Source organism: Schistocerca serialis, chromosome 9, assembly GCF_023864345.2.
Source record: "Schistocerca serialis cubense isolate TAMUIC-IGC-003099 chromosome 9, iqSchSeri2.2, whole genome shotgun sequence".
NCBI classification, from domain to species: Eukaryota; Metazoa; Arthropoda; class Insecta; order Orthoptera; family Acrididae; genus Schistocerca; species Schistocerca serialis.
In genome coordinates this window covers 36,193,161-36,208,329 of record NC_064646.1, presented here as the reverse complement: position 1 = coordinate 36,208,329, position 15,169 = coordinate 36,193,161, and the positions used below count along the sequence as shown (strand labels likewise).

The 15,169-nt window shown below is 41.3% G+C and overlaps 1 protein-coding gene across 1 annotated transcript in view; it reads left to right on the top strand.

Annotated features, from left to right (window-relative positions):
• LOC126418805 (putative fatty acyl-CoA reductase CG5065) overlaps positions 1 to 15,169 on the top strand; it is a 129,712-nt gene that overhangs the window by 66,918 nt on the left and 47,625 nt on the right. The window contains exon 5 of the mRNA XM_050085742.1: positions 5,160 to 5,352. Coding sequence (XP_049941699.1) covers positions 5,160 to 5,352 — 193 coding nt within the window. The remainder of the gene's footprint in view (positions 1 to 5,159; positions 5,353 to 15,169) is intronic.

Here is a 15,169-nt window from a genome sequence, read left to right as displayed (position 1 = left end):
AGTCCACAAGTAAAGATCTCCGACATGGCTGGGAATTGAACCTGGGCCCATTGCATGGCAGTCAGACATGTTGCTACGCAGCTAGGGGGTAGACTGTTAATCATTGTAAATATCCTCTGATGCTAGCACACTCATGCACAGTCTGACAGCAACATTGACAACATCACATCCATGCAAGTCTCTATCATATGATGGGACAACCAGCGAGCAGCAGACGCCAGTCTGGTCAGCCCTCTCCATGGTTCTAAGTCACACATGTGGACATAATGGATGAGCCCTCCTCAGACTCCTTGACAGCAACCAAATTCCTGTATTTGAGGGCAGTAGTTCACAGCCAGGACTGTACAGCCACCATTCATCCACACCAGGGCAAGCATCTAGTCTGGTACCTATGGATGCCTACGAGAATTCAGCACACATTTGCGTTGCTGGCACTGCTCCCTCAGGGCCAAATAGTGCTAACTCAGGCAAGTACCAACAAGTGAGGTAAACAGTGTCAGCAAAGCAGGACATGGACGTCAAATGGCCATCCCACCACCATGACCTTCTGATGTCATTGGCACCACCGGTAGACCACACGTCTGCTTGAGGCATGTCTGGAGCATCACAGCACTACAGCATTGTAGCTTGAGAATAAATAAAATATGTTTTATCTTACATCAGAGTCTTCCTATCCACCTGCCACTCCGTCATCTCTACACCATAATGATCCCACTTGCCCCAGGTTGCTATATTAGGAAATTAGTTGAACTTACAGTACTAAACATTTTCTATGAAAGATGATGTTTCCTTTATGTGATTTAACAGCCACTATAGCAGAGATAGAGATCAGGTAGGTTGTATTTGCTACACAAGTATAAAGTGAACAAACAGTTTAGTAAATTTGAAACTACAATTTGACAGAAAATAGTGGCAAGGTAAACATAGGAAATGATACAGATGGCAATAATAAAGATCAAAACAAATAGGAAACACAAGGCAGCAACAAAAAAGTTGGCCAGTATGAGGTATAGGACAGCAGGTGCCAAGTGCTGATATAAATATGGTAAAAAGAATGTCCTGATGGAATGTAAATATTTAAAGATTGCAGGTAACAAATCACCAAATAGCAGAGGTGCTGAGTCATCAAAAGACTGAAAACTTTGCTGGCTTTCAGACAAATCCTTTATAGAACTGTGCAGTACACATACAGTGACCTGTGCATTGTAGCTTGATTCACTGTTCACCGTCAGAGCAATTTAGCCATTTGTGTGTGTGTGTGTGTGTGTGTGTGTGTGTGTGTGTGTGTGTGTGTGTATGTGTGTGTGTGTGTGTGTGTGTGTGTGCACAATATCTGATCAAAACTATCCAGATACCTATTACTGGACGTCAATATGGTGTGTGTCCACCCTCTACCTTTACTTTTACCTCTACCTTTACGAAATCTGCTGGGATCAATATCAGGGTGTCAGAGTGTCTGTGGAGCAATGGCAGCCCATTCTTTCTCAAGGATCAAGAATGTAGTGGTGTTATATGCTGAGAACTGGAGGGAAGTCACCATTCTAACTCATTCCAGAGGCATTCCATTCGATTCAGGTCAGGACTCTGGGCAGGCCACTCCATTTCAGGAATTTTATTGTCCACAAACCATTGCCTCAGAGATGCTGCTTTACAACAGGGTGCATTGCCATGCTGATACAAACTATCAATATTATGAGAAGGACAGTTGCTACTCACCATATAGTGGAGAGGCTGAGTTGCAGATAGGCAAAACAAAAAGAGTCTCGCGATTATAGCTTTCGGTCGTTATGACCTTCATCAACAATACACAGACATACAGACGTGCGTGTGTGACACACACACACACACACACACACACACACACACACACACACACACACACACACCTGCAGTCTCAGGTAATGGAAACCATACTTGATGAAGGCCTTAATGGCCGAGAGCTGTAACTGTGAGAATCTTTTTGTTGTGCCTATCTGTGATTCAGCATCTCTGATATATGGTGAGTACCAGCATGCACTCACACACGCAAATGCAACTCACACACAAAACTGCAGTCTCAGGTAACTGAAACCACACTTGACGAAGGCCTTAATGGCTGAGAGCTGTAATTGTGAGAATCTTTTTGTTGTGCCTACAGAAGAATGCTGAAGATTAGATGGGTAGATCACATAACTAATGACGAGGTATTGAATAGGATTGAGGAGAAGATGAGTTTGTGGCACAACTTGACAAGAAGAAGGGACCAGTTGGTAGGACATGTTCTGAGGCATCAAGGGATCACAAATTTAGCATTGGAGGGCAGTGTGGAGGGTAAAAATCATAGAGGGCGACCAAGAGATGAATACACTAAACAGATTCAGAAGGATGTAGGTTGCAGTAAGTACTGGGAGATGAAGAAGCTTGCACAGGATAGAGTAGCATGGAGAGCTGCATCAAACCAGTCTCAGGACTGAAGACCACAACAACAATAACATCTGCAACTCAGCATCTCTGATATATGGTGAGTAGCAACTTTCCTTCTTATAATATTGTTACATTCCATCCTGGATTTTCCACTGTTTGATACAAACTATCATCATACCCACACTGCTCTTCTACTGTACACAGTACACATTGCTGTAAAATGTGTTCATATTCTTCCACATTTAGTATTTTCTTAAGCATAATAAAGGGCCATATCCTGACCATGAAAAACCCCTGGATACCATAGCACCATCACCTCCTTACTTCACTGTTGGTCCTATATGTGACAGGCATTTGTCAAATTCAAACTCTTCCTTTGGATTGTGATAAGTTATAATGACGGTGTTGGAATGAAATTTTCAGTGGAATGTACCTGATATGAAACTTCCTGGCACTTTAAACTGTTTGTCGGACTAAGATTCGAACTCAGGACCTTTGCCTTTGATGGTGTAGTGCTCCACTGACAGACCTACCCAATCACAACTCACAACCTGTCCTCACAGTTTTACTTCCACCAGTACCTCATCGCCTACTTTCTGTGCATCACAGGTGGTCTCCCACGAAACTTGCTAGACTAGCAGTCCTGGAAGAAAGGATATGGAGGCATAGCTTAGCCACAGCCTAGGCGATGTTTCCAAAATTAAATTTTCAGTCTTCAGTGGAGTGTGAGTTGACATGAAACTTCCCAGCAGATTAAAACTGTGTGCAGTAGACCTTCTGCAGACTTTGGAAAGTCAGAAATGAAGTACTGGCGGAAGTAAAGCTGTGAAGGTGGGCCACGAGTCACGCTTGGGTATCTGTCAGTAGAGCACTTGCCCGTGAAAGGCAAAGGTCACGAGTTCGAGTCTCAGTTCAGCAAACAGTTTTAATCTGCCAGGATGATTTACAGTGACAGTGGTTCATCATTCCAAATCATTTGTTTCCAGTCATCCATTGTCCAGTGATGCTGCTCTTTTACACCACCTCAAGTTGCACCCAGCAGTCACTACAGAGATGTATGGCTTATGAAGAGCTGCCCAACCATTGCACTCCATTCTTTTTAACTTCCTGTACACCACCATTGTGCTGGATGGACTGCTGATAACATTCTGAGACTCACAAGTGATCCTTGCCCTGATTTCATGCCATTTTTACAACCAGCCTCCACGATGGTTGATGATCTCTGTCTGACACTACATGATGTCTGCATGGTCTTGGTTTAGCTGTGGCTGTTCCTTCACAATCAACTAGCAACAATCGACTTGGACAGCTTTAGGATGATTGAAATGTCCCTGGCGGGTTTGTTAATCAGATGACGTTCAGTGAGTATTCCACATTCAAAATTACTGACCTCTCCTAAAAGACCCATTACTGCTTCTCTATTGACAACACAATACACCTTGCCTTCTTTTGTATTGTATGGTCTCCTGTTGTAATATCTATTCATCAGTTACACATACAAAGGAATGTCTGGATACTGTCGATCAGAAACTGTATATGCTTATGAGAGAGAGTACTCGAAAGTAATGACTCTGAATTTTTCATTCTCTTCTCAAGATTGGTTGATATATTACATCCGATGCATATTACTCAGTCAACTTTCCCACTTCACTGACTCAAATTGCAACCACCTGTCACTAGAGGGCTTCAAACTGTGCAAACTCTTTGCTACTAGAGGGTTCTAAATTGTAGTGTGTAATATGGCAGCACGTAACCTAACTATGCTGGTGTACTACAAGACCATCAGAAAACTAAAAGCACACATTTGAAGAGTTTGTCCACACATGGAGCACTCTCTCCTTCAGCATGACGACATCAAACCACACACGAGTGCTGTGACATCTGCGACAATCTGACACCTCAGGTTCACTGTCATCGATCATCTTCCATACAGTCCCAACTTGGCCCCATCCAGTTTTCATCTTTTTCCAGAAGAGTACCAACAATGTGGGAAAACATAGATTGCTACTTACCATAAAGAAGACACATTAAGTTGCAGACAGGCACGATTAAGGAAGACACTTGCGTAAAGCTTTTGGCCCCATCCAAAACCTTTATGTAAGTGTCCTTTAATGATGCCTATCTGCAACTTAACATGTCTTGTTTATAGCAAGTAGCAGTCTATTTTTCCCTACGTTATTGATAGTCCTACCTGGAGTTTCCATTGTAGAAAACTTACCACATCTTTAACAACTTCATTTTGATAGTGATTGAGTGGTGCAAGCAGACATGAGGCTGTAGTTGGACCAACTAAGTCAAACATTCTACAGTGACAGTATCAATAAGCGGCCTCTCGTTTGGAGAAATGTGTTCATCACTAGAGTGACTATGTTGAGTAATAAATATGTGGACATGAAGCATAAAGACTTAGAACACTAATTAAGTTTGTTTTATTTAAAAATGTTTAAGAGTTTTCACGTAAAAATTTCTGAGGTATTACTTTGCAGCACGCCCTCATATGTATTACTCTATAGCTCTGTAAAATGATTCATCTGAGAGCTCTTTAAAGACACAGAACAGAAGAAATAGAAATTAAGACTGTCACTACAATTTAAGGACCTTTCTATTATCTACGATAATACTGAATATTTTCTATCATTATTTAGCTTTGAAGTGGGCATGCTCATTTCATTAAGATTGTGCAGAGTATTTCTGTTTATTAGTGTCTATAATGTTACAAAGCTTTGTCAATATTTGTCATTCTTTTCTCATAACAGTTTGTCCTGCCTTGAAAGACCCATTCCCAGGATGGGTGGATACCCATAATGGACCTATGGGATTATTAATTGGAGCTTCCTCGGGAATCCTGCGGTCATTGCGAGGTGACGGTAACATGCATACTGATCTTCTGCCAGTGGACTTTGTTGCCAATTCCCTGATAGCAGCTGCATGGGACACAGCTGTCAACAAGTATGTATTGTTCTGATATTGCACATAGTGTGCACTGCCCAATTTAATGATCAGTTGTCTGCAAAAGGCAACAATCTAAGACATAGTTTTGAATGGTTATTCTTTACTTTCTTTCAGACTGTGTTATTGTTATTACTTTCCTTTCTCAGATGTTATGTCTGGTTAAAAATGGAAAGTGACGCGGACCTCGATCAAGCGTGACTTCCTTTTAACTGTACGGTATATGTTACATTGCATTTAGGAACTTTCGAGTAATTGAACATGTATCAATAATTACAGATTTCTGTAGTTGTATATATATGTTTGGATGTAGCTGTATTGTGTTGATGTACTGGTGGATATTGTGTGATATGAATCCTGTAGTTGATAGTATAATTGGTATAATGTCAACTTTATCCTGATGCCACATGTCCTTGACTTCCTCAGCCAGTTGGATGTATTTTTCAATTTTTTCTCCTGTTTTCTTCTGTATATTTGTTGTATTGGGTATGGATATTTCGATTAGTTGTGTTAATTTCTTCTTTTTATTGGTAAGTATGATGTCAGGTTATTATTATTATTATTGTTATTGTTATTGTTATTATTATTATTATTATTATTATTATTATTATTATTATTATTATCTTCTTCATCATCATTATCATTACCACTGCCCAGTGCAAGACTGGATGTGGTATTGTGGACATGTAATGTGGTAACAAAAATATATATGTGGAACACAGAGAAATGAGAAATCATTCTAGTGACGATATGGGTTGCAAATGGGAAAATCCACTGACATAAGTGATTTTTGCAAAGGTCAATTATAATGGCTTGGTGCATGGGCAGGCATCTCAGAAATGGTCAACCTGGTTGACTGTTTGTCTGATGCTGTCGTTAGAACATTGGACTCGCATTTGAGAGGACCATCCATGTCTCTAATCTGCATCCAGCCATCTGAGTTCCCACAGTCATTCCAGTCAAATACTGGGATTGTTCCTTTGACAGGGCCTGGCCAGTTTCCTTCTCCATCCTTGAAACAGTACAAGCTTATGCTCCATCTCTAATGATGTGGACATTGATGGGATATTAAATCCCAGTCTTCCTCACTTCCCGTTTTCCTATGTTGACCCAATAGCATCATCAGTTATAACTGCAGCATGCACAGGCTGACTCAGACTGGACCAGGAATCAATGAAAATTGTGTCACCTGGGATGATTACTCAAGTTTCTTGCTACATTAGGTACACAGTTGTGTCCTGTTATGCTGTCATCCAGGTGAACGCCTGCTAAAATGTGCACCACGCCACAGACACAGTCCACTGGGAGCAAGTATAATGCTGTGGGGGCATTCATGTGGGCTTCCCGGGAATCTGTGGTAGTAATTGAAGGCACCTAGACAGCTATTGACTATGTGAACATTATGGTGGGCCACCTGCATCTCTTTGTGCTTCATGTCTTCCCAGCTGGTGGCAGCATGTTTTAGCACGATAACTGCCTGCGTCACAAGACCACAATTGTGCTGCAGTGGTTTGAAGAGCATGAGAGTGAACTCACTCTAATATCTTGGCTACCATATTTGCCTTATTTAAACCTGATAAAAACATACTGGGATGCCATTTGGCACCAGCTACATGCCCACAAATCTTGGCTTGTAATTGCATCACCTGTGCATAGATGTCTAGCCCCACATACCTCTGATCCTATGGCATGCAGACTCACTTGTGTATTGCATTCCAGAGGAGGATCAACATGCTGTTAAGCAGATGGTAATGATTTTTTGGCTCATCAGTGAATGTAGCTTATTCACTTGTTTCCAGTGATAAGTCTTCCATCACGCCATTTTGTATCTATCCTTATTCAAAATACTGTGATAAAAGATTTATTTAACTGAATGAGGTTAATAGTATGATCAACTGAAGTGTGTGATAAAAAGTGAATCTTGAATTCCTGAAACTGCAATTACCTTCCTCTAAGTTACAGAAAGAAAGAGACACATATATAAGGAGAAATAGACCAGAGACAGGCATTACCAACAGCAATCTACAACATGCATGTAAAACTGAACAGATCAAATAAGCACAAAAGCCAGTCTGTGAGATATGAAGGCTAGAGCTTGATTGTCTTATCAGACGACATTTATGATTCCAGAATATGAAAAGTAATGAGTAGTATTATTTTTATCATTCACTCACAGCTAATAAAAGGTCCGCCCCCGGTAGCTGAGTGGTCAGCGCGACAGACTGTCAATCCAAAGGGCCTGGGTTCGATTCCCGGCTGGGTCGGAGATTTTCTCCGCTCAGGGACTGGGTGTTGTGTTTTCCTAATCATCATCATTTCATACCCATCGACGCGCAAGTCGCCGAAGTGGCGTCAAATCGAAAGACTTGCACCAGGCGAATGGTCTACCCAACGGGAGGCCCTCGTCACACGACATTTCAGCTAATAAAAGGAAAATACAGGATATAGAGTATTAATACATTCATCTGATGCACAACATTTGCGACAATTACCAAAATATTGGTCTGCATAACAACATGATATGTGGTCATCTAACCAGAAAATGTTTTTTGGACATGGTAATGGCTCTGGAAGCTATCCTGTTATTAAGTCACAATAATTAGATAAGAATTTATGTGCAAAATGGTGTCAAAATGCACAGGTAATCATTTTAAGTATACAAACAAGGGGTCTCTCCCTCATAGTTGGTGCAACAGACAACACCAAAGTGCATTTGCTTTGCCTGGAGTGAACATCACTATATATTGTAATTACTGCAGTAAATACTCAAAGTGGGCACCACTGGCTTGACAGCATAACTCAAGCCATCGAACCACAGAATGATAGATATTGGGTAATGTTTCATTGGCTTGATCTCGGACATCTCCTGCAGCAAGAACAATTCGAGCTATGTGTTCTTCCATAGTGTTTACAGTAATTTGCTACACAAGAGCCCTTGCATGGCTCCAAAGATAAAAATCAGCTGGTATGAGGTCTGAGGATCTTGCAGGCCAGTGAAAAGGTCTATTATGTCCAGTTCAGTGTCAAGGATATTGTCTGTACAAGCATCTTGTCACTCAATTTGTGAAATGGGAAGGCACCCCATGACACTGGAAGCACATTTGTCTTCTGGTTTGAAGTGGCACATCTTCATGAAGACCAGGAAGAACATGTTTCAGAAATACACAGTAAACACAACCAGTGGAAGAGTGGTGTGGAAGAATGTAAGACTGCACTACTTGGTTGTGAATAATTCCAGCCCAAACATTAACTGAAAATCATTCCTTAAAAAGTTGAACAGCCATACCTCAACGATTTTCACAAGACCATCCATGAGAGTTGCGACTGTTGAACACTCACTCATGGGTGAAAGCCAGTTCATCAGTCCACAGAACAGTGTTTGCATGGTCAGGAGTTAGCATTCTTTGCTGTAAAAACCATATGACAAAGCCATTCTGAATTGGAAAATCAGTGGGTAGACGGTCCTGTACCTTATACAACTTGTAGGGATGACAATGATCATCACACAGAGTTCTCCAAACACTGCTAGAATTAGGATTTACAGCACGGGCAATGGAGCGTATGCTATCTGAAATGAAATACTGTTGTCGAGCATTTGTAGAACTCATTCCTCGAAAATTTGATTATGTACACTCTGTGATCACCTCAAGCATGGAAATCTCCCTGTAATGTGCCTCTTTGATGGAGATGATGACCGAGAGGAGAGAGAGAGAGATAGAGAGAGAGAGAGAGAGAGAGAGAGAGAGAGAGAGAGAGAGAGAATTAAACTTACGGATATGTACCACCAGTTATCACATTGCCAGTCAGACTGATGACTTTTTGAGGTAAGTATGCATCAGAGACCCCATATTCATTTACTTAAATGATTGCCTATGTCCAACCTATTATCCCACAAATCTTCTGTACTTATTTCTGAAAAACCTGGTATCTGTAAGAACAAAGCAAAAATGTTCTCTAACATTATTATTTATTATTCATGGACATGTGGTATAAATGACTTATTCCACTAACTGTACCAGATAGTAGTTATAAATAGATGTCTCTGACTATCAAACTTGGTAAATTTGTGGCAATGGCTTAAAGTACAGAGGTTTAAAAGATAAAGTCAATTACAGATTACCTGTACTCATATCTAACACAAAAATGTGTGAACAATATTGGTTAGTGCTAGTAAACCTGCTAAATTTAAGATAACAAATGTGTCCACTAATCCACAAATCACAAACATATATCATGAATCTCTTTACAGTGTATATTTTCTATTCATCAAAAGCATCCATTTACGAAATACAGTAAGAGAAACTTGTAAAACAGATGTATTCTCTGCATAAGTATTATAATGAAACATTTGACTGAATTAGTGTCCTTTACGATGGTTGACTCAACTAAATCACTTATTTATTTGACTGAACTAGTGTCCTGTACAATGGTTGCTTTAAAATATAATGATCAAAACCAAAGAACAAATATGAGCACATCTCCAAAAAGCAGGAGCTTTGTGTTGACAGAACTGAAGTTACATGCAAGCACATGAAGCTTTTTCAACATTCCCACTGTTTTAGTGACAGGTTTTGCCCTTTTACAATGCCAAATTTTGAATGCAAAGGAATAAATAAATTCTTGTGATATAAGGTCACCTGTATAAACAGCATCAGTATAACCAACTACCTACATTTGGGGTACTCTATACATTAACCTTTTAGTTTGATCAGTTGATGGAAAATTATCTTTACCATTTACTAATTTGCATTATTATCATCATTCAAAAACTTGCTCACACTTTTCACTGCAAACAAAATATCTGGTTGCATGACAACGGAAAAAACCAGAGTGATTCAATTTTTGCACAGTACGGTATTCTATCAACCTCAGATACTTTGTTAGTGGGTAATAAACTGACATGAGGATTGAGGATTGGCTGGAACACTCAAACAATTTACATGGATCATTCTGAACTTCTCAATTATTCTTCTCATGTACTCACATTGATGTATTAACATCTTCTTTCTTGCACAGTCTCCTCAATTTCCATGCCAACTAAACAATGACTATCTCAGATTCTAATACAAAATGATCCTTTTAGTGATGTGACAACCAATTTTACTAATCATTTTCCTGTACTTTGAGGTTGTAAGTCACTCATCTACAAATAACTCTAATGAAACAACTTCACTCCTGATTGTGGCACAGAATAAGCATGAGTCAGTGTCATTTGCTTGAAAATTACACTTCAAAAGAAAATCTAGAAGGTGGTGCACAGACCACTGATCTGATAGTGCCCACATATCACCAATCATTCTTGTAAAAGAGTTTTTCTTTAGTCATATTTCATTCCCTCGAGAAAGCAAAGCATCAGCCCTTGTATAACTTCACTCTTACTAGCCAGGCAAGTGTAGCTGTCACTGGGGTGAGGGCATCCCAATTCATAATAACAACTTGTCTCATGGTACATTATTTTTGAACTTATGCAAATACGCAGTCATGACAAGAAGAGTTACATGTGCGCCTGCAGGGAACAACATTATTCTGACATCAGTGTTTCACGTATCCTACAGTACATATCCCAAATCAGTGAGCTCCATCAGCCTCTTCAGTAGAGTGCTGAACTTTTGGAGTTGAAGGTAACCAACAATTTTGTGTGTTTCTGTGGACATGAAAGCATTTACTTTATGCTCATCGGTCAATAACAATATTCCAAAATCTTATGCAGTAATCATTTTATTGCATACAAACATTTTTGTTCTTGTCTCATAGACCTTGTTGTAAACATTCACTGTCCCTACTCTGAGAAGGTCTCGAATTAAACCTAGAATGGATCAAACAGGAACAGGTAGGAAGCACAAATTACAGAGTGAGATGTGGCAGTTTGCATGTAGCTGGACCAATTTTTTTTCCCCTTGCATAGTCTGTGAGAGGTTTGTGGCCTGCTATACCAGAAAGTCTGTACAACCTGGTTCTAGAAACATCTAGCTTTCTTTAGGTTGTGTGGCAGTTTCTCAAACTTACAGACCACAGGATTTTTTGTGTCAATCACCAGCCCTTCAGGTACTTCTATATATATATTTCTTCCTCAAGGTAGCCATATAGAAATTCAGTATGAAAAGTGAACTGTATCACTTCCAGTTCTTTGTTTGTGGAATGAATCATACCATATGACTGCAAAAAGGAAGGTCTCATTGCAATTGACCCTGTATTCCTGTTTGAAGCTTGTCAAATTGGTATTTTGTAATCTTACCATTTGTGTCAGACATGACAATTAAAACACACTTGAGACAATAACTTGCTGACTGTTGGATTTAGAGCTGCCCTTCCAAGTTTTGTTGTACTCGTGAGCATTCATTTCTTTTAACTAACTCCATCTGAGCAGGCCTTGAAGGCTCAACAGTACTGACTGATTGTCATCCCCCCCTCAGCCCACAGGCATCACTGGATGCGGATATGGAGAAGGATGTGGTCAGCGCACCGTTCTCCCATCCGTTGTCAGTTTTTGTGACCAGAGCCACTATTTCCCCATCAAGTAGCTCCTCAATTGGCTTCACAAGGCTGAGTGCACTTCACTTGCCAGTAAAGTGCTAACCAAGCCCAACAGTGCTTAACTTTGGTGATATGATGGGAACTGATGTTACCACTGTGGCAAGGCCACTGGCCATCCAGTTCTTTTGAGTAGGGACTGGTAAGTGCTACCTTGAAACTGTTAGGAGCGTCATGTTGGATGAAATCAACTTCATATCTTGCTGGCTTACAAATTGCAGAACAGTCTTGTAGCCATGTCAATTATACTTCAAAAGGTAGCTCTTCAGTTAGCTGTTGTGATACGTGCCACAGGAAGAACAAACACAATTTATGGAACATAGTACTTTATAGAGCAACACTTGAGATACAATGACGTACAGACTGTCATAGCACTGAAGATGTTGACTGGACAACAGTAATACAGGCTACAAAATAAGCTGAGCACTCATTGTGATCGCTTAAATAATACTCTTTCTTTGGCGTCTCACCAGAGTACACCAAGGTGCTGACCCAGGTGACCTCTATAAGCAGGCTTGTGAACTGTACACACGTGTGATCTGTGAAATCGGCTGACCCAGGTGGCCTCTATAAGCAGGCCTGTGAACTGTACACATGTATGATCTGTGAAATCACATACATCACGTGTGAAGGTACATCACTCCTCCTTTCTAGGGAGTGGAAAACCACATACATACATTAAAAAAACTAGGCATAGAAACTACGTGGTACAGAAAAAGTGCACGGTACAGAAAAATGCACGGCACATAAAAAAAAAAAACTATTGGCACTAGACAGCAATGTAACTGAAAAGGCACTGGTACCATGAAAAAAAGCACTGATTTCTCAAGGTAATGAGATTAAAAGTCACGGACACCACCAACGATGGCACTGATGTCCACTTCATCACACGACGATGCTGGCTGCTGCAGCACATGGCGGGCAATTGCCGGTAAGTAGGGGCACAAGTGATGAGGGGACAGGTTGGCACACTGTGCCCCCCTTTTGTGAGAGGACACAGAGCAGGATTGGGGTCGGCATCTCCGTAGTGATGTCCTTGTTGAGGTCAGCAGTCAGCACTGCAGGCATCATCGGGGGCATCAGAGACGACAATCACACAGGACCCGGCAACAGAGACGGGAGCGGTTGTGGCATCAGGTGTACAGGGGCTGCTCTGGTGATGAGAGTGTGGGAATGGGAGTGGAGGCAGGAACCGCAGATAGTGATCTATCAGGCAGCAGCCCTCTGCAGTGCAATGCAGACCTTCTGTGACACAGGAACAGGCATCGGAAGCAATGGGGACAGGGAAGGCAATGGGCCCTCCCGAAAAGACTCTGCTGTGTGCAGCGCGCAGCTGGTCTGAGTCACCGACATCCACCCATCAAGAGTATGGACGATGCATAAGTGCTGGCCCTGGCACTTGATGGTGGCAAAAATCCAATTTGGCTGGCAGCCAAAACACTGAGCCCAGACAAGCACCCCCAGCCGGAATCTTCACATTGGCAATTCTGGCAGACGCAGCATAGGATGCAGCACGTGAAGGAGGGTCCACAGTTGGATTCTAAGTAGCAGCTTCACGGGGCTCTCATCTCCCACTGGAGTGAAATGGTGCAAACTCAATAAATGGACTAAAGCAGCTTCTGGGGACCTCTCAGATACATACTTCCAGATCTGAGTTTTAAACGTGCGAACAATGTGTTAAGCCTCACCATTAGACTGAGAACGAAACGGGGAGCCGCAAGATGACAAACACCACTATCCTGAAAAAAAATATGCAAGTTCTCAAGAAACAAACTGGGGGCCATTATTGGTAACCACACTATACAGAAGTCTCTCAACTGCAAAAATCTAAGACAGGCAAACCTAAGTTTCTCGCATTTGTAGACTTAGAGAAAGCTTTTGACAATGTTGACTGGAATACGCTCTTTCAAATTCTGAAGGTGGCAGGGGTAAAATACAGGGAGCGAAAGGATATTTACAATTTGTACAGAAACCAGATGGCAGTTATAAGAGCCAAGGGGGCATGAAAGGGAGTGAGACAGGGTTGTAGCCTATCCCCGATGTTATTCAATCTGTATATTGAGCAAGCAATAAAGGAAACAAAAGAAAAGTTCAGAGTAGGTATTAAAATCCATGGAGAAGAAATAAAAACTTTGAGTTTTGCCGATAACATTGTAATTCTGTCAGAGACAGAAAAGGACTTGGAAGAGCAGTTGAACGGAATGGACAGTGTCTTGAAAGGAGGGTATAAGATGAACATCACAAAAGCAAAACGAGGATAATGGAATGTAGTCGAATTAAATCGGTTGATGGTGAGGGAATTAGATTAAGAAATGACACTTAAAGTAGTAAAGGAGTTTTGCTATTTGGGGAGCAAAATAACTGATGATGGTCGAAGTAGAGAGGATATAAAATGAAGACTGGCAATGGCAAGGAAAGCGTTTCTGAAGAAGAGAAATTTGTTAACATCGAGTATAGATTTAAGTGTCAGGAAGTCTATTCTGAAAGTATTTGTATGGAGTGTAGCCATGTATGGAAGTGAAACGTGGACGATAAATAGTTTGGACAAGAAGAGAACAGAAGCTCTTGAAATGTGGTGCTACAAAAGAATGCTGAAGATTAGATGGGTAGATCACATAACTAATGAGGAAGTATTGAATAGGATTGGGGAGAAGAGGAGCTTGTGGCACAACTTGACTAGAAGAAGGGATTGGTTGGTAGGACATGTTCTGAGACATCGAGGGATCACCAATTTAGTATTGGAGGGCAGCGTGTAGGGTAAAAATCGAAGAGGGAGACCAAGAGATGAGTACACTAAGCAGATTCAGAAGGATGTAGGCTGCAGTAGGTACTGGGAGATGAAGAATCTTGCACAGGATAGAGTAGCATGGAGAGCTGCATCAAACCAGTCTCAGGACTGAAGACCACAACAACAACAACAACAAGACAGGCCTGAAATAGTGACCGCCAAGGATGTAGTTGGACAATGCGCACATAGGGAAACGTGGAATAGGTGTCTAGTAGAATGAGCCAATACTTATTTAGAAAGGGCCCAACAAAATCAACATGTAGACACTCCCATGGGTGCTGCAGCATCAGCCAGGGGGATACAGACACCTGTGGGGCCATCTGTTGCTGAGCACAGTGAGTGCAAGTAGTGATAAGCTGCATAATGTCTCATCTATGCCTGGCCAATACACATGCTGGCAGGCCAATGCTTTGGTGTGAGACATCTTCCAGTGACTGACATGCAGAAGCTGTAGTACATTACAGCACACGGAAGCAAGAAGCAAAACCCTGGGAGCAG